The sequence below is a fragment of the Bos grunniens genome, chromosome 8 (genome assembly GCF_055505025.1).
Source record: "Bos grunniens cultivar Pamir isolate PY7600 chromosome 8, Bosgru_T2T1.0, whole genome shotgun sequence".
NCBI lineage: Eukaryota > Metazoa > Chordata > Mammalia > Artiodactyla > Bovidae > Bos > Bos grunniens.
This window is the reverse complement of record NC_141172.1, coordinates 4,027,290-4,050,869: the sequence shown is the minus strand read 5'-3', so window position 1 is coordinate 4,050,869 and position 23,580 is coordinate 4,027,290. Positions and strand designations below refer to the sequence as shown.

General features: G+C 46.7%; 1 protein-coding gene across 4 annotated transcripts in view; it reads right to left on the bottom strand.

Moving 5' to 3' along the window:
• The window catches only part of GALNT7 (polypeptide N-acetylgalactosaminyltransferase 7), a 135,986-nt gene extending 115,941 nt beyond the window's left edge, over positions 1-20,045 (bottom strand). For all 4 annotated transcript variants that reach the window (XR_015169374.1, XM_086414651.1, XM_086414650.1 and 1 more), the window contains exon 1: positions 19,854-20,045. Coding sequence is in view for 3 of the 4 variants with exons in the window: in XM_086414651.1 (XP_086270777.1) it covers positions 19,854-19,979 (126 nt within the window). In the remaining variant the exon portion in view is untranslated. The remainder of the gene's footprint in view (positions 1-19,853) is intronic.
• Between the last annotated feature and the right edge of the window lie 3,535 nt (positions 20,046-23,580).

Below are 23,580 nucleotides of genomic sequence, written 5' to 3'. Positions count from 1 at the left end.
CCAGGCAAGAATACTGGAGTGGGTTGCCATTTCCTTCTCCAGGGGATCTTCCCTACCCAGGGTTCGAACCTGCAGCTCCTGCACTGGCAGGCAGATTCTTCGCCACTGAGCCACCTGGGAAACCCTCTATTTTAATACTTAAGGTGTAATATTAGTTTCTTCACATTCACCTGGTTCCACAAACTAGGCTGCTCCTTTCCCGGTGACACAGCCTACATCCTTATCAGCTTTGCTTCAAGACCAAGAACAATGAAAGACACCGACAGTCTAAGTGGCTTTTAGATGAGTCACATAAATAAAATAAACTCAAGAAAGGCTCAAGGAAATGTATAAACAGCAGTTTCATAACAGGTTTCAAAAGGAAAGAAAGGGAAGCCCAAGCTGCATCCTTAACTTGGAGGCTGTGAGGATGGAGGCGAGCTCTTTGCGGTCCTGGTGCAAGACAGGTGAGGAACCTGGAAAAGAAAGCCTGTTCCTGTCTCCTGGGGAAGATAAACCCACATCAGGACCAGCCCAGACCTGCTCTCTGAGTTCTCTCAGTGCTGCTGCTGCTGCTTCTGCTGCTAAGTCACTTCAGTCGTGTCCGACTCTGTGCCACCCCACAGATGGGAAGCCCACCAGGCTCCCCTGGCCCTGGGATTCTCCAGAAAAGAACACTGGAGTGGGTTGCCATTTCCTTCTCCAATGCATGAAAGTGAAAGTGAAGTCGCTCAGCCGTATCCAACTCTTAAGGACCCCATGGACTGCAGCCTACCAGGCTTCTCTGTCCAAAGGATTTTCTAGGCAAGAGTACTGGAGCTGGGTGCCATTGCCTTCTCCATCTCTCAGTGCTGCTGGGCTCAAAACCTTCAGGCATGAACTTTCCATACGAGGACTTTAGACCCAGCAAATACCACACTTCTCATTCAACTACTGTCTCTCCACTCTAGTCTTCCCTTCTCTCTTTGACCCTAGCTTCGGGAACTCTCTCAACCTTTCTCCCTGGACGACTGTCTCCCCTTTAGGCTTTGCCAACGGAGGCACGCAAGGGAGGCAGGGAGGCTGACAGGAGAGAACCCCTGTTTGCTTGCTATCTGAGTGAAGGCCCTTAGCCACAGCAGCATGGATGGTTCCAGAAGCTAGCATTTACCCCACTCAGCCCCCACTCTCATTCAGCCTCATGACACTCTAGAGAGACAGGAGGCCAGGGCCCCCACCAGGCTGCCCCTATGGTCTGAACCCCGAGATGCAGGCCCCCTGTGAGCTGCCAAATTCTGATAGCCTCAGCTCTTCCTGTGGCCACTCCCCGCCCCAAGGGTGGGAGCTCTTCTTTGAACCACTTAGTTTCAAGATCTCCACTGTGTTTCGTCACTTCTCCACTGTGAGACCTACGGCTCAGTGCTGCTATGAGAACCCTTTGCTTACTCCTCCAATGACCCATAACCCTTTCTGCGTGGTTGATCACCTTCGCCAACCCTGCAAAGGCCAGACCTCCTCCACGTTTCTGACCTAAAACATCAGACACAGGGAGGAGGGACTGTTCCAGTTAGCAGGGAAAAAAAAAGACAAGATAAGAAACCATTCCATCTATTAACAATCCAACAAACAACAGGTCAGGATTGTAATAACTCGTAGTAACTCAACGTGACGGCAAACTTCCTGAAGGCTTGTGTTAAACAGTGCTGCTTGGTGGGTGCCTAAGTAAAACCCTGTCCTGTTGATGAGAGCTCAGCAGACAAGCCTGAGAGTCTCAGAACCAACAGGTGACACAAAAAGTAACAGATTTTAGGGACTTCCCTGGTGGTCCAGTGGTTAAGACTTTTCCTTCCAGGTCAGGGGAGGGTGGTTTTGATTCCTGGTAGTGGAGCTAAGATTCTCATATGCCTCCCAGTCAAAAAACCAGAACATAAACAACAGAAACAATATTGTTACCAAATTCAATAGAGACTTTTAAAAATGGTCCACATAAAAAAAAGTAACAGATTTTAAGTTTGGGTCAGAAGATTCCCAGAGAAGGAAATGGCAACCCACTCCAGTATTCTTGCCTGGGAAATCCCATGGACAGAGGAGCCTGGTGGGCTATAGTCCATGGGGTTCAAAACAGTTGGACACGACTTAGTGACTAGATACCAGATACCAAAACCAAGATGATCTTTCCAGGGAAGGGGAAGTTAGGGAGGCCTAAAGGTTGAGTGACAAGTGGCTTTTGACCCCTGTTTTACAACTTTATTGTCAAAAAAAACCACGTTATTATCCTGTGGCAAAGACCACTATTCCTCGCAATTTCCTTTCTCTTCTTCCATCTCACTGATTAAGTCCTCCAAATCTCACACTTTCATCCATGTTTGTGGCTATGTAGACTACAGATCCATTCCCAGCATCCCTCAGAGTGAGGACATTTGATCAGCCGGACGTAGCTGAAGGTGATGTTACAGATGGAGCAGCCACCCCTTTCTGCATCCATCTTTCCTACTGTGGGGACATAGACCATGAGTTAATGACCGAGCAACAAGGCAGAAGGGGCACTGATGCCAACGATGTCATGCAGGGCCAACCAAGACTGGCTGGGTCATTGTGGGTATTTATGTAGCTGGGAAAGTCCTAACGTTTTAGACTTCTGTCACACTAGTCAAATCTGTATTTTGATACAAACCCCAAACATCTATGCACCACCCTCACATTCACATGGAACCAGGAGAGCCCTCCCTCTTCCCTGGGACAGCTGGGAAGACGGCAAGAGCCCTCTGTCTCAGAGACCTCCAGAGGCATGTGCTCACTGAGCAGGCACTGAAAACGGGCAAGACAGATGATGCTAATTTTCAACACAGAACTTCCCTGGAGCAAAGGAAGAATATCTGTGATTACTGCAGGGAGTTTTTGAAATAAAAGGTGGTGCTTTCGGTGTGAACATTATTAGATGCATATTTTAAAATTAGAAGCTTCACTCAACCTTGCTTATGTAAAAAAATGTATCCACCAAATATTTATGACGTGGCTTTGATTTTCTGTAAAACGTCTATAAAAGTATTTATTTGGTTTAGTGGACCTGCTTTGATTATTTTCATGATACGAAATTAGTTCCCAGGAACTGAAACATAATTTATATGCTGGACATCTAATTCTACATGAATAGAAATCTAATATGGGTTATACCTAAAACCGTGTATCTAACAGCCCAAGTCAAAGAACCACTTGTGTTGGGATTCCCTGGATATAATAAATTCTTAAATATAAATACTCAGACTTATCGGGCTGCTGAAGCAATGGGGCAAGACGTAGGACAAGCCAAGCAGGGTTGTTCTAAGAGACCTACTTGAACTGGTTGCTAGGATTTTTCTGTAATTGTGAAGTGTGTGCTGCATATAAGAATTTAACAACAGAACTGAAATCATGTTTGATGAATAATACGGCAGGATCAGAGAGCTGTTGGAGAGCAACACAGGAGCTCGCCAGAGTTTCCTAAGATGATCATGTGGTCCTCGGGTCTGAGGACCAAGGATGAAGTGCAGGCACCACCCGCAGACAAGGAGTGTTTGTCACTGGAACAGAAGCTTGTAGAAGGGCTCAGGTCTGTCTTCTCCAGCCAGTAAGACACGGCTGATGAGCAGGAGACCGAGTCATCATTATTATTTAGTTGCTCAGTCATGTCCGACTCTTTGGGCCCTCATACACTGTAGCCTGCCAGGCTCCTCTGTTCATGGGATTCTCCACACAAGAATACTGGAGTGGGTTGCCATTTCCTTCTCCAGGGGATCTTTCCTGACCCAGGGATGGAACCTGTGTCTCTTGAGTCTCCTGCATTGGCAGGTGGGTTCTTTACCACTGGTGCCACCTGGGAAGCCCTATGCAAGGACTAAACAGGCATAATTCTCATTTTTAAACATTCCTAGTATGGGGAACAATATCTGAGAAAAATCAGAAGTGGCGGAACTAAATTAGTAAAAAGAAGATTTAGTCTTTACAGCACAGAGACAACAGGACCAAGACCAGTAAAGTTAACGATGCATTTACTAAGCCTCATAATTAACCCCACAGTGGTGACTTCAAGTTCTTAACGCTCATTCACTAAGTGGAGGTTTAAAAGCTCAGACTGCTCAGCAACCACAGCTCAAAACTACGTGGACGGTGCCCGGTGAGAAAGAGCGGGAGACAGTGGGGTGCACGTCCAGCACAGACCAGAGGCTTGTCCAGCTGTGTTCACCTTCCAATCACTTCTGTTTTTCTCCATCTAACTGTTGGCTTAGCCAGGATGCACCCAAAATTAGTTAAACAGCAACTTTTATAAAGCATCTAAAAACTCAGAATCATATTGATGCTTTTTATTTTTTGGTAAGGGACAGGTGGAAAAACAACTCTGCAAATATGATTATACACGATGATGTCAGATCTGTGATTCCCAGCACACTGGCATTTCTTTTTTCTTTCTAATATCCTCTTTCCCATAAATCACCTCCATGCTAAAATGACCAGATGTTAAAAGATTAGCTTACAGAACTATATCCTAGAAACAGTATATAAATTGAAATATTTCTACAGTAAAATTTTTAAAAAGGCAATCCACAAAGTAGTGCACGCGTGGTCCACCCCTGTGCTGTGCTGTGCTCAGTCACTTCAGTCGTATCCAGCTATTTGTGACCCTATGGACTGAGCCCGCCAGCCACCTCTGTCCACGGGATTCTCCAGGCAAGAATACTGGAATGGGTTGTCATGCCCTCCTCTAGGGGATCTTCCCCACCCAGGGATAGGATCCAGGTATCCTGAATTGCAGGCATATTCTTTACCATCTGAGCCACCGGGGAAGCCCTGGATTATTGCAAAAAACATGAAGCTGTTGAATATCCTGACCTTAAATAGAGCTTGTCTCCTGCTTGCCTGTTTATGTGAAACATGTTCTTTTTTTGGGAGGGGAGGCAGATTTTTTCTTTAATTTTTCAAAATTTATTTTTAATTGAAGGATAACTGTTTTACAGTATTATGTTGGTTTCTTCCATACATCAACATGAATCAGCCACAGGTATACGTATGTCCCCTCCCTCTTGAACCTCTCACCCTTCTAGTTGTTACAGAGCCCTGGTTTGAGTTCCCTGAATCATACAGCAAATTCCCACCAGCTCTCTATTTCACACATGGTCATGTATGTTTCCCTTCTACCCTCTCCATTTGTCCCACTCTCTCCTCTCCCCTCGTGTCCCTGCCACCCCTCACCCCGCCTCGTGCTGTGTCTACAAGTCTGTTCTCTATGGACAGACACATTCTGATTAGAAGACAGGAGCCAGGCCTTGCGGTTGCACCAGGAAATAAGCCTCCCCACAACACAGACGTGGCTTCCAGTACCTCCTGGTAACTCATCTCAGAGAGCAATTCTAAGCTGAGTATGTCTGGGCTTCAGGTCTCTTCTGCTTGTGCCAAATACCCAACACGTTTCAATCCCCTACACTGCCCGGGACAGGAAGTATTTACGAAGGCTTATAAATCATTCAGCTGTAGTCCCTGTATTCTGAGAACCTCAGGGAAGTCTCTTAGTGAGTAACTGCAATCATCCAAATCTTAAGGATGCTAGCTTGCCCCCCTACCCACCCCTGCAAAGTGAGCTTTCCCCATCTTTCTTTCTGGGGCTCATTTTCCTTCACTCCAGCAGTCAGGCAGGCATCTAAGAGAGGGGTCAACACCCCCAGGAGTCCCCCATGTGCCCACCATCCAGTCTCTGGACACTGTACATTCTCCAGGTAGACAAATGGGATTCCAAGTGGTGGTGAGCAGATAGGAATGCAGGTTTCTGCTTCACCACAGACCAGTCAAAGCCTGCTGCTTTTGTTTGTTGTTTTAGGGTGTCAGTTGTCAAACAAAAGCAGCTATGAGGAGCAGCACTGGCCCCTAGATTTAAGAAATAAGTAAATCGAATACATATCTAAATGGAAGGCACTAGAAATAAATCCAGGACCAGACTTAATAAGGCATTGCACATTTTCTGATCTTTCTTTTTTTTTAATCCATAAAGACTCTGACAAGTGGACTCATGCCTCATCATCTGATGAGAGACGGTGGGCATGGAGGGAAGTGGATTGAAACCTTCACTTGCAGGGTGTTAACACACTAAAGCATCACAGTATGGTTTTCATTTTTTTTTTCAACAATGTTATCAAGTAATGTTGCATGTTCCACTTGGTAATTTTAATTTCATTTGACTTTCATCACTGCATATATGAGGCAGTTTTAAATGAAGCCCATGCCAACCGAGGAAAATCGGCAGTTCTTTGGCAGAAAGGAATCTCCTGCAAGAACACTGAATCTTTCATGTTACTTCTGTTTCTGGTCAATAGGTCACAAGAGGCAACAACTTCTTAGAGCATCTTGTCAAAAAGTGAGGCATGTAAGAGCTGTGGGGGGAGGCTGCACAGCAGTAACAGAATGAGCAGAAAGGTGTAGAAAAGGGTTGTCTCTAAATTTAGAAATGAAATTTAAATTTTTCATTAGCACCGACTCATCACGAGAGTTATGGGTGTAACTGTGAAGGCTCGGTTATCTTAATTAAAAAGAACTGGGTATTTTCAGAAAATGTGATCTCTGTGTGTTAGAAAATTCTGAGTAAGCCTGCTGGACTTATCATTCAGAGGCAACATGCTGGGTGCCCAAATGGCAGGCTGGGGTTTTCTAGCTACTCTGTGGTCAAGAAAACATAAGCCTGACATTTTTAACCTTGAAGGAATTATTCTCATATTCAGTACCCACTGGAACCCAGAAACACTGATCAACTTCTCCACAAATGTCTCATAACCAAAGAAGGAAATCTTCTGTCCAAGGGAGGAAAAACTAGTTGAGTAAATTTATTTTCACAAAGAAGTGAAAGACATAGTAGGAAAGGCATCATAATTCATTAGAAAATAAGAAGAGTGAACGTGAATATATTACCTCTGCTGTTACCTCAAGTTTGCTTTTCTATAATATTAAAAACCTATTCCTCAACGGTCACGACAACATCCTTTCAGGTACTGTCTGCATTTTATCAGCCCTTTGAAGCCATAAATCACTACACAAGATATGTCTGCTTTCAGACACAAGTAGCTGGTATTTAAGCTAAAGAAGGAGATCCAAATCAGAATACAAGTTGCAAGCCACTCTATCTTTGGGAAGTGATTTTTTTTTTTTTTGCCAACATAGAACAGAGACTTTAGCGTTGACTTTTTCTCTTCACGTTGCCAGTTAATCGAGCAGAGGTCGAGGATGATAACTGCGTCTAGGGAAACAGGCCTGCGCACTGCAAAACGGCGTACCAGGCTCTGCTGTGGCTTCTCCCATTCAGGCGCAGGTATGGCGGTACTCTTCCAATGGCAGTGATTCATGGAAAAGAAAGTGAAGCCAGGTTCACTAAAGCCTTCCTCAGATTTCAAAGGGGACGATGAAGAGAGGATCTAAGAATACCCACGCGGAATACACATCCTCTGGCCCACTCTTCAGGCCATGCCAGCGCTTCTCAAGCTGAGAGGCAAGGAGGACCTGAGCAAAGCAGGGCCTTTGGGGCTCTACCATCCTTGCAAGTTTGAGGTTGCTTTTCAAAGTTTTCCAGGTTAACAACTGTGTTTATGTGCCCTCTACTTTATTTATTTCATCCAAAGTCTTTTTTATTTTATATTGGAGTATAGTTGATTAACAAGGTTATGTTAGTTTCAGGTATACAGCAAAGTGATTCAGTTATACACACACAAGTATCTATTCTTTTTCAAGTTCTTTTCCCATTTAGGCTATTACAGATTACTGAGCAGAGTTCCCTGTGCTATACTATAGGTCCTTGTTGGTTATCCATTTTAAATATAGCAGTGTGCACACGGAAGGAAAGCTATGACAAAGCTAGGCAGTGAATTAAAAAGCAGAGACATCATTTTGCCGACAAAGGTCCATATAGCCAAAGCTATGGTTTTTCCAGTGGTCATGTATGGATATGAGAGTTGGACCATAAAGAAGGCTGAGTCCCAAAGAACTGATGCTTTCAAACTCTGGTGCTAGAGAAGACTCTTGAGAGTCCCTTGGACAGTGAGGAGATCAAACCGGTCAATCCTAAAGGAAATCAACCCTGAATATTAGTTGGAAGGACTGATGCTGAAGCTGAAGTTCCAATAATTTGGCTACCTGATGCCAAGAGCCGACTTACTGGTAAAGACCCTGATGCTGGGAAAGACTGAAGGCAAAAGGAGAAGACAGTAATAGGGGATAAGATGGTTAGATAGTATCACCAACTCGATGGACATTAGTTGATCAAACTCTGGGAGGTAGTCAAGGACAGTGGAGCCTGACAGGCTGCAGTCCATACTGTCATGAAGGGTCGGACACAGCTTAAGAGACTGAACAACAAGCGTGTACATGGCAATTCCAACCTCCCAGTCTATTACTCCTCCTCCCCAGATCCTTACATTTATTTTTTTAACTTTTTATTTTGTCTTGGGGTATAGCTGATTAACAATGTTGTGATAGCTTCAGGTGAACAGTGAAGGAACTCAGTCGTACACACACATGCATCCATTCTCCCCCAAACTCCCCTCCCATCCAGGCTGCCACACTTACATTTATAGAAGTTATATGTGTCATGGTTTGGAGCTAAATGATAATTACGAAAAGAAGACTACCTCCATTTCATACTGAAAATGTACCAAGGTATTTGGAAGCCATTCTCTTTTATTAGCACAAATTTGGAATAGAGAATTTTAGAAAACTATTTGCTAAAAGTATTATTCTCTTGACCACCCACTAAGAGCTCCCTAGACTGTAAACAAATTTATTTTAATTGACCACCACAATGGAAACACTCTCCTGCAAACTTCTTTTATAAACATTGGATTTCGAATTCCTCAAGTCCATTATGAAGGGCAAGTTAATGAAATTGCATGCCTGTATTTCCCCATTCTACCAAGTCTTTGCTTAAGCACTAAAATCTAATTATATATTTTACATGATCAAAATTTCCAATCTTGACAGTGATCATTTAGCTTAAAAAACTAAACCCTCTACCATAGTAGAAAAATCTGCATATGTAATGAGATTTCAGTCTTTTCTATTCCATTATCCTAAAAAAGCACTTTGTCATCATTTGTTCTGTACCATAAATGAGCTTATTTGCCAAAATATCAAATGGATTTTTAAATTCATTTTAAACACCCTGACAAGAGTTAGTAGATTTTTGAACATGGGGTTTTAAACACTTTCTTTTACAGAAAAGATGTAAAATCCTATGGATTGTCAAGGTAAAAACACTAAGACTTACATGGGATACCTTGCTATATTAGAGACTATGAAACAAATTGTCAGACTAAATTTTAAGAAGCATAATGATCAAATTGTCTATAAGCTATGGTAAAATACTAAATTTCGTGATGAAATACTGGGAAAAGTGGGTTGGATTTAAATTGTCCCAAGTAAGCAGAATTAAAACCTCTATCTAATAAGTCAAGAATTGCAGAAAATGTCTCATATAAGTTTTCAAATGGCTGTATAAAGTAGATCTTTGATTTTTCAGATACAAGAGCCATGACTAACCAACTCCAGTCCAATATAACCTATCACAGGGTAAATTTTTCTAGGCAAACATTTTCCATCATAAGCATATTTTTCTTAGCAGCAATAAACAATCAAGCAAACAAAAATATCTTAATTAATTTAACCCCACTAGGTCCTTAAGTCATTTTTGAAATGTTTAGGCAAGTGACTAATGAGCCATAAATCTAAAATAGCAGTGGAATCTCCCTTCCAGTTTTCCATACCTGGACATCTTTACCCAGGTACCTTTGATATATTCTGGCAAAAATGAGGCTCTCATGACTCACTTAAGTGTAGGGATCATTTTGGTTTCTTCTGGGGGGATAAAGGAGCTATTTTATAGAATAAGAGATACTAATAATATGTATATGAAATATTTGGGCCTCCCAGGTAGCTCAGTGGTCAAGAAACTGCCTGCCAATGCGGGAGACGTGGGTTTGATCCCTGGGTCAGGAAGATCCCCTGGAGAAAGAAGTGGCAACCCACTTCAATATTCTTGCCTAGAGAATCTCATGGACAAAGAAGCCTGGTGGGTTACAGTCCATAGGGTCGCACTGAGTCGTATTTAAAAAGACAAGAACTACAAATGCAAAAACCATGTGTAAGCTAGATAATCACTGAATGCGCAGTTTACTATTGAGCAGAGTAACATCCCTCCAAAGGACCAAATGTATTCTTAAACCCAGGGACCCAATAAAAGATTTTAAAAAGAGAGATGAGGTCATCTTTGCTATACTATTCTCATGCAGAACGGCTCCCAACAGTATGTGATTTAATTTTAATTCATCCAGTTTAAAATATTCTCGGTAATAACATATTCCGACTGCTTGGCCTGGAAGCCTCTTAGCAGGCTCGTTGGTACTGATATAATGCTGCAGCTAATTGTACCTTCTAGATTTGGGAGACTGGGCCGTTCTGCGGCAATTCTACAGACCTAATTAGATAATGCAAAGTTAATTTTTTCCTCAAGTTTCGGTGTAGCGGTTCTTACACTCAGTGAGCTGAAACAGGCCTCCCTACTGGTGCGTTTAAATGCTTCTCAGGAGCCACTCTTTAAAACTCTCCGAAGGCCAGGGAGCCCAGGAGGGAATTTATAATGGTGCAGAAATGAGAACGTTTCTCATTTTGAAATATTCAGGATCTTGGCAAATGAAGCAACTGCAAGTTAGTTCTCCCCTCTCCAGAAAAGACTGAAGGAAGCCTTGGGTAATTGCAGTTCAGCATGTCTTAGTGCTGCTTTAGGGATCACGGGACTGAACCAGAATTACACTGTAGAGCTCATTTCATAAAACTAGCACTACTGAAACTCTGAGCACACAGTTTTGTTATTGTTTCTTCCTTTGGTTACACATCAGCCAAATTAATGTATTATTAAAAACTAAAAATTGCCTAATAGCCTCAATATAAAATTCCTTTCCTTCCTAATTCCAAATATTAAAATGTTGTTCCAGCCACTGCTATACAAGTTACTGGATTTCAGATTAAAAGACTGCTCCAAATGCCTAATATGTATTATCATCATATTTTAATATAATGTATATAGTATACACAGCATATATGATCAAAATTACATGACTGTGGTTCAGCTTAACATACATGTACATATGTGTCTATGTCTACACATGGGTTGGGGCGGGGTAGGGGGCGGTGTGGAGAGGCACCTAATTAAGGCAGAAGAGAGATAACCCCACTTTCCAGGTGGCTCAGACAGTAAAGAACCTGCCTGCCAATGCAGGAGACACAGGTTTGATCCCTGGATCGGGAAGATCCCCAGGAGAAGGAAATGGCAACCCATTCCAGCAATGTGCCCTGGAGAACTCCATGGATAGTATTATTGCCTGGCAGGCTGCAGTCCTTGCGGTTACAAACAGTTGGACAGGACTCTGTGACAAAACAACCAACCTACCTCATTTGTGGGCAGGCCCTCTCTGGTAGTCACACTTTACTTCTCCAGTAAAACCCTCCTCTCTGATTTGATCTGTCGTTTTCCCCTGGGAAGGTGAGTGTTCCCTGCTTGAATGTTTCTCCTGAGCCGGTGTACCTGGGCATCCTGTTAACTGGATGCGCCACAGGCCCTCCTCATCCCTGGGGCCAGCAATCGGTGCAGGCCCCAGGGGCTCTTGCATCCTTTGTTCTCCTTCTCAGCAGTTCTGGTCGAGAAACACTCTCCAGGTCATCCTACTTCTGTCTATAGCACTGATTCCCACTCTGGGCTCCGTGTAACCTGCAGAAACCCCAACTCCACTGACCTGGAATCACTTTAGGCCCAAAACACACAAATGTTTTATCTTCAGCTCCCAGCTCTACTCATCCTCTGGACCACAACTTTGCAGTCTTTACAGAGACTCATCTTCTAGACCAGACTTTCAAAAATCCAGTCCCTAGACTAGCAGCTTCACCTGGGAACTAGTTACCATCGCAAATTCTCTGCCCGACCCTGGACCTCCCGAATCAGAAAGTCTGGGCAGAAGGCCAGATGACCCGGGTTCTAACACACCCTATGGGCAATTCTGATGACTGTTCAAGGTTGAGGACTACAGCTTCAGACAGTTTGTTCCTTTGGAGGAACCAGCATCTGATCCCCACCACCTCGTCCAGCGAGCGCAGCTCCTGCTCCCACCAGCCACAATGGTAATTCTATAGTCATCACCTTCCTCCCAAAGCACTTGTTTTCCTGGCCCCCTCCTGTTTAAAGCTTGGCAGAAGCCACAGACAGAGTTCTCTCCTCACTGAAATCCGGCCTCGGCATTGTTCCCAGATCACCCTGTGGAGCCAGCTCGGAACATTCACAGTATTCAGTGTTTCGGGCTCAGACTCTGTTTCTCTCTCCAGGTTCTCTTCCAGGCACCTGTCCCCAGGGTCTGCAGAGATCCTTTCTGCTTCTGCACGCCCATTCCCTATCCCCATGCACTTGACCTCCAACCCTCCCTCCCAGGGACCAGCTGTCTGACCGCCCGCCAGTCCACCCCAGGCTGGATGCTGCTTCCCTGAGACCTGGGACCAGCAGCTACTGCAACCCTCCTTTCACCCTCTGCTACCGTTACTTGTGCATCTGGCCCACAAACTTGACAATCTAGGACCACGCGTAGCACGATGACCACATAATTCATCATCTGACCCGGAGCGTCCCTGAGGACACCCAGCATCCTATCAAGTGCTGCCAGCCCTCCAGACGGCTCAGCACCACCACGCGGGCCTTCTGTCTACTTCTCTTGCATTCTGGCCTCTTCCACCCTCAGGGCGGCCCTGCCTGTCCCCTGGGCCAGCCAGGCTCTGCCCAGAGAGTTGCAGCCAGGCCTCAGCCACCATCACCCCTGCCTTCTCCTCCCCACCACTCAGCCTACACCACCTCACATGCTTCTGTCTGTCTGAAATGAACACTCCAGTATCTCTGTGGCCCCCTCCAGCACAGCCCACAGGAGCTCATCTGTGTTGTTAAAATCTGCAGGGGGGGTTGGGGAGGAGTGAGAGGAGGGGAAAGGGTTAGAGGGCACAGCTGGTCAGGATGCCTGAGAATGACTGTGTACACGACCTTGGGCAGGGTTCATGGCTCTGTAACTCAGGGGCCTCCCTTCTACAATGAGGATTACATGAGACTGCGCTAGAGGGTTATTACTACAATTAACATCACACAGGACTGACTGTGTTATCTGTTATCACCACGCATTTTACTGCTTTAGAGAATCACCAATGACCAGAGCACACGATGGTATTGAGGAGACAAGAGGGGTTTGAATCTTCCAATCAGGGAGTCAGAAGCAGAATGTCACCACACCCCAACTCCACCTTGGAGGCTTCCAAAACGCTGCTCTTCCTGCTCCACCAGAAACACCCCAACCCGGTTCCTTAGCCTCCCATTCAGCGCCTTCAGAATGTGGCCCAGACTTACTCTTGCAATCTTAGGTTCCACCACTTGTCATGAGTAAAACCAGCCTCCATTTGGTCTCACCAGATTCCTTGCATCCAGAACACTCTTCCTTGTGCGAACCCCACCCTGTTCCAGGTGGAGCCAAACACTGGGGTCTGGCCTCCGAGCACCCACCTTCTGCAGCTGTGGTGGGACCTTTGGGTGGGGGTGACACCCCACTGTGGGTGCAATAAGGGACGGAGCCTGTGTCTGGGACACCCCTACGTCTCCAGCGCCCAGCCGGGTGCCTCGGGGGTCCTCCATTCACTATTTAGGGTAGATGGAAGGGTGGAGGTTGGGAGGTACGGTAAAAAGGCCTGATTCATGAATGAAAAGAAAACTGCTATTTTTATAGACAAATACCTTCTGTGTGGTCATTGGATCAAGACCTGAGTAAGTAACATCTTTACTACGTCAAAAGCTTTCCACCTCCTCTACAGCACTGAGTCTCCGATGCCTGGAGCGATGCCTGGCGCTGAGTAAATGCTCGGTGGGTATGTGACACTTCTACTGAGAGAGTGACTGCCGTGCTTTACAGCGCAAATACTCTCCCAGCTCTCACGTTGTTAATACACCTTCTACCCTTTCACCCTTCCCTCTTCCACCTTACAGAACCCAAATATAAAAGCATTCCTGAGATTCCCTGGTGGTCCTGTGGCTAAGCCTTTGAGCTCCCACTGCAGGGGACCAAGGTTCCATCCCTGGTCAGAGAACTAGATCCCACATACTGCAATTAAGACCTGACGCAACCAAAAAGAAAAAAAAGTCATTCCTTTCATAGCTTCAGCCTGTGTCCATTCTACCCTAGAGAAATTTCAAATTCTTGATTTCACTAGTTTTCTTCTTCTGTCAGATTGTGCATTCTTTCTTTAGGGATGAAAATCAGAATCCAAAATACGAACAAAGACAACAATTGAGGTTGAAGCTGAATAATCACAACCCAGTTCCAATGTTCGAGAGCTGTTCAAATCTTGCTGGCCAAGCTTCTTCTTCTTTTTTTTTTTTTAATAACTCAAGTTGGAAATTACAAATAATGTTTACAAATGGCCCAAGCTCAGAACTCTGATGTTCATTAATGCATTATTTTCTCTCTCATCTCTAATTTACTATTAACTGATCTAATGTAGTGTTTACCAGAACCAAAGTGAAGCGGGTACCTTATCTCCCTTTTCAAGCAGCTGGTCCCATCACGAAATAGTTTCCCAAATTCTGTTTCCACGCTTTCTTTACTAGTAATTGTGCACTCCCTGAACGGCTGTTCTGAGCCTTCTCCACCTGCTAAGGGAACATCCTGTGGCTGCTCCCAGAGTGAGGTGTCCTTACACAGACACCAGAGTAAGGAGGGGAAGGAAGCAAGGCCATGTGGGTGCTCGAGTCTTTTCTTCAACTAGGATGTGATCCCTTCAGAGCAGGGCTTTTCCTTGAGGCCATCTTGGTGCTCTCAGTGGGGTCTGGAGCAGGGGGTGGCGGTGTGTCCCAGAAATTAGAATTGTATTTTGGGTATTCATCCCTGAAGAATGAATGTACCATCCGACAGAGGAAGAAAAGTAATGAAATCAAGAATGTGAAATTTCTAGAGCTGAATGGACACAGCCTGAGGCTGTGAGAGGAATGCTTTTATAGTCAGGGTCTGTATAGTGGAAGAGGGACGGTGAGGAAGTAGAGTGTGTATTAGTAGCATGGACAGAGTTCTGTGAGAACTGGGGGAGTATCTGCACTGTACTCATGGCAGTCACTCCCTCAACAGATGTGTCAAATACCCATGGAGTGTTTGCTAAGCCCAACCACTGCTCTAACAGGACTGATGTCTGACCTTCCACCACCGGATGGAAAATACTTCCACAGAATTGACAGGCACAGAAATTCTTAGGGACGTCTGCATTTTCAGGGCGCCCAGCCCTGCAGGGGAGAGACGTGGATGAAGGCTGCAGCACCGTGGAAGGGGAGGGAGAAATTCCACGAGCAGGAAGCGTGACTCCTGCCTCTCAAAGACTCAGTGCTTCACAGGCACCTTTAAGAAATGCGACAGCTTCAGAGTCTCAACCCAGGAGAACGCATGTACGCAAAACTGCATTAATTTCAGGAAGCCCGTAGAACCCAAATTTCTTAGACTTGGTAACATGGGAGGTTTTCATTGCAGGAGTGGGAGAGGACAGCAAAACAGAGAACGACAGTGACAACACAGTGAGACAACAGTGACCTCTTCTGACGCTACACTTCTGCTAAGTGACAGCTCCACCCCTAATAAATGAGCTTTTGTTTGAAATAAAATATCATGGTCAAGGCGGAGAAGGCAATGGCACCCCACTCCACTACTTCTGCCTGGAGAATCCCATGGACGGAGCAGCCTGGTAGGCTGCAGTCCATGAGGTCGCTAGAGTCAGACACGACAGAGTGACTTCACTTTCACTTTTCACTTTCATGCATTGGAGAAGGAAATGGCAACCCACTCCAGTGTTCTTGCCTGGAGAATCCCAGGGACGGGGGAAGCCTGGTGGGCTGCCGTCTCTGTGGTCGCACAGAGTCGGACACGACTGAAGTGACTTAGCAGCAGCAGCATCATGGTCAAGGGCAGAATTTTTCTGGTTGAAACTGATCACAGCTGAGATAAAAGGCTTTGCTAGGGTATAACCTGACCAACTGGGTAGTCAATTCAGTCACAGCCTCATTAACCAAGGCTCCTTTCCACTGGTCTCAGCTTATCACATAAAACCTCTCCATCTAGCAACAGTTCTTGAATGAGTCCTACTCTGCACGCCCTGAACCTAAATGGCATTAACAGTTTGACTTAAGCAACATTGGTACGTACTGAGAACCACCAGTTCACATGCAGCTTCTCACCAGCACTGAATTTGTTATAGGAGAAGCACAGATCTTTCAACATCTCCATTTTAGAACTTTATTTTTGGAGGCTAATGATTCAATGTTAAACACTCAGGGCTGGAACCTTGGAGAAATGGTCTAGGAGATACTGTAATTTATTTAATTAAAGGAACTGTCTACACTTTGGAAGTGCTAAACAGATGGTTGTAGTACAAGCTGACCTTAAAATATTCTGAGAACAAAGCCTAAAAAGATAAGCCTTCACATTAAAACTGCAAAATGTAACATTGGAATGTACAGATTTCGGTCTTCAGAACCTTCCATGTAATAAACAACCTGTCACTTTGCTATCACTTATTGGGTGCCTCTGGTCACCTTCCTTCTCCTTCACTCCCATGTGCAAACACCTAGTCCTGGTGCCTCTGCATCTCCATTGAATCGCTCTTGAATTAACTGACTTTTCTCCCCTTCCCCTGTCACTCTGCCAATTCCATCAACATCACATCCCACCCGGGCTATTATAACCTCCAACAGGAATTCCCATCTGCTCCTGCTCTAAACCAATACCACCAGAGTGATCTCTTCAAAGCACAAATCTGATCGTGTCTCTCCTCTATATAAAAATCCTTCCACGAGCTTCGTCTTTGGAGTTGATGGCTGCTCTAAAGACCTGATCCCTGGCCTGGTCTCCTGGCACCCTCACTCTTCATGTCCTAATGGTTGTTGTTCAGTCGCTCAGTCATGCCTGACTCTCTGTGACCCCATGAACTGCAGCACTTCATGCTTCTCTGTCCTTCACTATCTTCTGGAATTTGCTCAAATTGCTCTCCATTGAGTTGGTGATATCTCCAACCATCTCATCCTGTTGCCCACCTCTCCTGCCCTCAATCTTTCCCATCATCAGTGTCTTTTCCAATGAGTCGGCTCTCTGCATCAGGTGGCCAAAGTAATGTTCTAACTCCACTGGTCTTATTCTGCCTCCTCAGATCACCATGCTACCTCCTACCTCAGAACCTTTGCACATACTCCTCCCTCTCAGGCCTGCCCCCCACCCACTCCCAGATCAACAGTGACTCTTCTTCAGATCCTCAGACTCTAACTCAAGGGCCATTTCTTCAGATAAGGCTTTCATGCCCAAGCACCACCATTTGTTACCCGCTGTGGGTTTTTTTTTTTCCACAGCATGTGGCACAGTTATTATTTATAGGCCTATGAAGTCTTGATTGATGTGATTTTTGACCCAGTAGCCTACATGATTCAAAAGGTTAGGGAAAAGGAGTATTTCCCTATCAAGTAGCACCAGGACGTAGGAGGTACTCAAAAAAGTTTGTTGAATAAATGAAAACTTATCCAACAGAGTATGATTTGAATGCTAAGATCACGTTTCACATCATTCACATCAGAGAAACAGCAAGAGGCCCAGAGATGAGAAAGTGACAAGAAATGTGTTTCTGTTGTCTTGACCATAGGTGACCTGTTTTGCTGATTAGATCTAAAGGAGGAAGTAGTCCAGAGGAAAAAGCACCCGGCTGCAGAAGACTTTTGTGCCTGGAACACTGAAAGATTAAGGCAGGAAGCTACATGTGGTGAACCCACCAGGACCAGCTTGCTAGAGTAGAGGCAGAATTTGTATTTGGTAAATGGGATTATTCCAGACTATCTCAGGTCATTTATCAGAATCCAGAAAGCCCTATAAATGGACCAGCATTAAGGAGAGGCAGATGTTTCACCATGGGTGGAGTATGTGTAATCATAAAGTAAAAGACCAAAAGGGGGAAGGGAAACTCAGGAGTCTTCCCTAAGTGAGATGTCCTTGGGCAGCTGCATCTCAGAAGCTCTTGGTTAGTTTTGAGCAGTAGTACCTTATTTGCACTCTTATGACTTATCCGTTATATCTTCAACTGCTTAGTTAACATATACCTGCAAACTTAATAAAGACATTTGGCTCTCCAGATACATAAAGCAATCTTCTTAATGTTAATTGTTTGAAAGTCTTACAAACCTAGTTTTGGCAAAGCTAGTTTCTGTCTTTGGCAAATGACAGAAATTATACTGGATCCACCGACAAGCTATATTCAATAAGCTGGACCAAAAATTAAGTTATAACCACCTCCTATAGCTATTAAATGAGCTCGAGGCCCAGTCCCTGTATTAGCAGTAATTAAAATATTTCAGTATTTCAGGACCTTGGGGCTGACACTCCATCACCCCTTTGTAAGATTTTGTCATCTGAATTACAGGACATTCTGAATATGGCTAATTCTGTCACTCTTTCCTCAGTTTCTCGCCCAGGAAATGGCGTTTAAACGTCTCCAGCTCTGTTAAAGGCCATTTGTGATCACAAAATACAGTATTCGGTAGTCCTTGGTAAGTCATTTTGAAAGCAAAATCATAAAGAGGTCACCATCACTCCACGAAAGTTGAAGGGCTTAAAACGACAAACACATTCAAAAGGAAAACTGGGTACTTTTTATTATCCTTATTTAAATGACTTCAAGGGAAACCCCCCACCCCTCCAAGACGTTACAGAGATCCCAGTGCCATTAAGTCTTCAAATAGACGCTACAACTTTAGAGTACATCTCAAGAGTAAATCTAACCCCAACACAGGGGCAGGAGCTGACAAGGAAATCTCTTCCTACGATTCTTAGGGTTGAAAGGATGCCTGCTCACTCAACTTCCAGACGTTAACTTTTCAGAAGGAAAGTTAATAAAGGGGACCCCTTGGATGCAATGCAGATGCTGTTTGCAGAAGGCGCTGGAAGCGGCACGTCTCCCACCCCACCCCACTCTCGGCCCCTCGCCCCGCCCCGCCCCGCCGCGGCCCGGTCGCCCCCTGCCCCCGGGAAGGAGGGGCGCGGCCGCAACGGGGGGCGCGGCCGCGTCAGCGGTCACCTACGTCCCGGGGCGCCGATGGAGCCGCCGGGGAACGTCGGGCGGCGGACACCGCGTCCGCAGCCCCTCGGCTCAAGTTAGTTTGGGCGCTCGGCCGGAGCCTGGGGGGGGGGCGGGGAAAGGGGTGTTCCGGCCCGACGGGGCGGCCGGGAGAGGGGCTGCGGGACTGGGGGGCCCGGGGGTGGGCGAGGGAGGCAGGTCCCGGGCGAGGCCTCGGCCGCTCCTCGCCGGTCTCGGCGCCGGAGCCTAGGGGGCGGCGCTCTTCTCAGGGCCGGGGGCGGGGCCGCGCGCTCCCATCCCGGCGGACGGTGGGGGCGCCGAGGGCCGAGCAGCCGGGGGGCGCCCGAGACGCGCGGGGGCGGCGGCTGCCGGACCCCGGGGCCTGGTCCGCACCGGGCGGTGGCGGCGGCCGCGGCCCCCTCGCCTCCGTCAGGCCTGCACGCGCCACAGGCCGCAGCCCGGACCAGCCCCGCGTCCCCGGCCGCCGCCGCGGCGGTCCCGGCCCGGCCCTCCTCCGCTCCCGCCCGCGGTCCCCGCGCGGAGGGCGGCCGCCGAGCCTCCGCCGCAGCGTGGGGCCGGGAGGCGGGGGCCGGGCTCAGGGGCCCCCCACCCGCCGCGCCACCTGCGGAGCCCGTGCGCGACCCACCGCCCCCGCTCCCGCCAAGCGCGCGAACAAAACAAGTTGCAGGTCGCCGTCGCCGGAGGGGGGCGGGCGGGTCACTCACCCTCATCCTGCTCAGCGAGCTCGGCTCGTCCGGCCGCGGGGACAGGGAGGACCAGAGGACCACCAGCCCCAGGAAGCTGCCCACCACCAGCAAACTGCGTAAGAGGAGCCCGATCTTCAGCCTCATCTTCCTCCGGCGGCGAGAGGCGCACAGCCCGGCGCAGCCGCCGCCGCCACCGCTCTCCCCTCCCCTCCCCTCCCCTCCCCTCCCTCCTTCCCCCTCCGCGCTCGCCGCCTCCGCCCGCCCCCGCCGCCCGGCGGCCGCCCTCCCCGCCGCCGATCTGGAACTCCCCTCGCCGGACGGGCCGCCCCTCCCCGCCCTCCCTCCCCGCCGCCGGGTCCGCAGTCCCTGCTCCGCCGCTGTCCGCTCGACCCCTCCAGGTCCTCCTACCTCGCGGCTGACTAACTTACACTCTTCCCCAGGGCTGTCCTCAGCCTCGGCCCCAACCGCTCAGCACTTGAATGCTGCCCGTTTCTCCCAACTTTTATTGTCCATTGAGGCTGTAACTCCGGCCCTAACGCCTGTCCCCCCCTGCCCCGCGTTCCCCCAGCCCCCGCCGCGGGGCCGGCAGGAAGGGAACCAGGAAGTCGGGGCTGCAGCTGCTGCTGCAGCTCCACGTGGCTGATTTATCGTCGGGAGGATTTTTTTTTTCTTATTGATCGTTCTCGCTTCTTCACACGGCTCCTTAAGGAGGTGGATTTGTAACCGCCAGGCCCGGTGTGATGTGCAAATATCACCGGACCGCAGAAGCTCTCTTGGAAAGCAGACGTGTCGTACGTCGTCGCCCTGCCTGGAGCTAATTAGAAGAAAGCCAACCTGGTGCTAAATCAGCAATATCTTGTTCAAGGGCTCAGTTTTATATATCCCCAGGACCGAGGATTTGGGGGGAGGAGGGCTTAAAAACAATACTTCACCCTCATCGCCTCCTAATTCAGTCCCCATTTTTGCCACTCATTGAGGTTCCTTGATTTGTGTTTTTTAAAAGCCTTTCTGCCTGAAACTTACATTACCCAGGAAGGGATATTGACAAATGTTTACTCATATGCCCCACCCAGAGGAAATAATTTTTGTGCCCCTGTCTTCCAATAAAGATGTCAGTCACCTCACCGCACTGCCGAGTGCACATGATTATGTTATCCGTGTGAGATAGCCTAATTGCCTAATGCAAGCTGAACAGTTTGATATTTTATCCTAAGTTTGGGGAAGGTAAAGATGGATCCTTCTTCCTGTTAGTACAATTGTCTCTTACCTGCAGGTACTTTAAAACAAGTATTTTTAAAACAAGGTTGTTTAAATCTCTAGAATGACATAGAGAATTTGAATCATCAGGCTAGATAAAGAATTTGACCAGACCAACTCCATATGCTTCATGACTTGGGTTATAGTACCTAGTACACTGAGGAATTCCATAGATGCCCTCATGTCAGAATTTCCACACAACGTTTGCACTGAACAACAGCGGGAAATGTAGAATGGATGACAATATGGTCAGGTCTGTTCTTGGCTGGATAATTGTGCACAGTAATGCATGTTAGCCCAGTACATATAGCACCTGGAGTCCTGGCAAGGCTTGAATACAAATCACTGTCTGACTCAGCATTTTTATCAACTGCTTAAATCAAAATCAGTTGTTTTTCCTATACGACAAGGGAGACTTTGCTGAAGACCTTTTTTTTTCTTTTTTTTTAAATGAAAAACACCTGAAATATTTAATTGATAAAAGTATTAGTCATCTGGGTCATGGAGAAAGTTACTGCCCACTCCTGGGTCAATTCAGGTTCGTGTGGGGATCTAAGCATTATCTGTACCCAGGTGACTCTGACCCAGCTGATCTGTGCGCCTCCTTTGGAGAAACAGTGAAAGGAAGGCGTGCTTGGGGAAATTTTTATTTAGATGAGAGGTTCTCAACCTCTGGAATCTAATGCCTGATGATCTGAGGCAGAGCTGATGTAATAATAATAGAATGCACAATAAACGTAATGCATTTTCAGTTCCGTTCAGTTGCTCAGTCGTGTCCGACTCTTCTTGACCCCACGAACTGCAGCACACCAGGCCTCCCTGTCCATCACCAACTCCCAGAGTTCACCCAGACTCACATCCATCGAGTCGGTAATGCCATCCAGCCGTCTCATCCTCTGTCGTCCCCTTCTCCTCCTGCCCCCAATCCCTCCCAGCATCAGGGTCTTTTCCAATGAGTCAACTCTTCGCATGAGGTGGCCAAAGTACTGGAGTTTCAGCTTTAGCATCATTCCTTCCAAAGAACACTCAGGGCTGATCTCCTTCAGAATGGACTGGTTGGATCTCCTTGCAGTCCAAGGGACTCTCAAGAGTCTTCTCCAACACCACAGTTCAAAGGCATCAATTCTTCGACGCTCAGCTTTCTTCACAGTCCAACTCTCACATCCATACATGACTACTGGAAAAACCATAGCCTTGACTAGACAGAACTTTGATGGCAAAGTAATGTCTCTGCTTTTTAATATGCTATCTAGGTTGGATCATTCCCAAATCATCCCTCTCCCCACCCCAGTCCGTGGAAAAATTGTCTTCTACAAAATCAGTCCCTGGCGCCCAAAAGATTGGGGACCGATGACTTAGATAACTGGAAAGCTGGAACAGGATGATTTCTAGACCTCACTTGGGCTATTTACAAATGAGGAGGATTCCTCCACAAAACTGCCTTCCCTAGACAGAGTCTGGGCTTGGAGGAGGTGACCTTCAAGGGGTCTTAACTCCAGTCACAGGAGGGAATAAGTCCATTTGAAACCAGCAGCTAAGGTCCACCAGGAGTAACGAAACCTTTCATTTGTCCTCTCCTTTTCACAGTCAGAGGACGCAGTTTTTTATTATTAGGAAAATAGGAATGTTTATTTGTACTGTTACGAGCACAGACAGGCAGGTGTGCACACTGAAAGTGGTCCTTATCACTTGCTAAGGTGAACAGAAGGAGTTTGGGGCAGAAATGGTATTCAGAGAAGACCCTGTCATCCCCTGTATGTTTTGCACAGAGAACTTAAAATATGTGTGAAAGGACACAAAATTAGAAGTTGACCAGTGGGTGTGTAGCTGTAAAAGCCCACAGTTCCTCTGAGCCCTAACTATGTTTAAAAGAAACTCTAAGTATAAAATACATGCCTATTGGCAACATTTGCAGCCAGGCTGCCTCAGCAGAATTGACACAGCTCTGCTTAGAAAATGAGCTGTGTGTCCACAGCTTAGGTCAGGGTCAGTTACCCTCTCTGAACCTAGGGCTCTTATCTGCCCAATAGTGATTGCAGTACCACATGGTCAAAAGGAGTAATGGAGGTCAAGTACATATGCAAATATAAGTTCAGATAGAGGAATGAGGCTAGTCCCAGTGTGTGAGGGTATAATTTTTTTTTTTTTTTAATGAATACTGTTGCAATTGTTTTTTAGTCAGTCAGTCATTTCCAACTCTTTAATCCTACAGACTGTAGCCGGCTAGGCTCCTCTGTCCATGGGATTCTCCAGGCTAGAGTGGTTTGCCAATTCCTTCTCCAAGGGATCTTCCCAATCCAGGGATCCAGCCGAGGCTCCTGCATTGCAGGCAGTTTCTTTACCAGTGAGCCACCAGGGAAGCCCAAAGTTATCTCTTACTGCATAGCAAATTACCTTCAAATTTGGGGTTTTAAAACAACAAACTCTGACTGTTTCACACAGTTCTGAGTCAGGAGTCCAGACTGACTCTGAGACCCTCCTCCCAGCT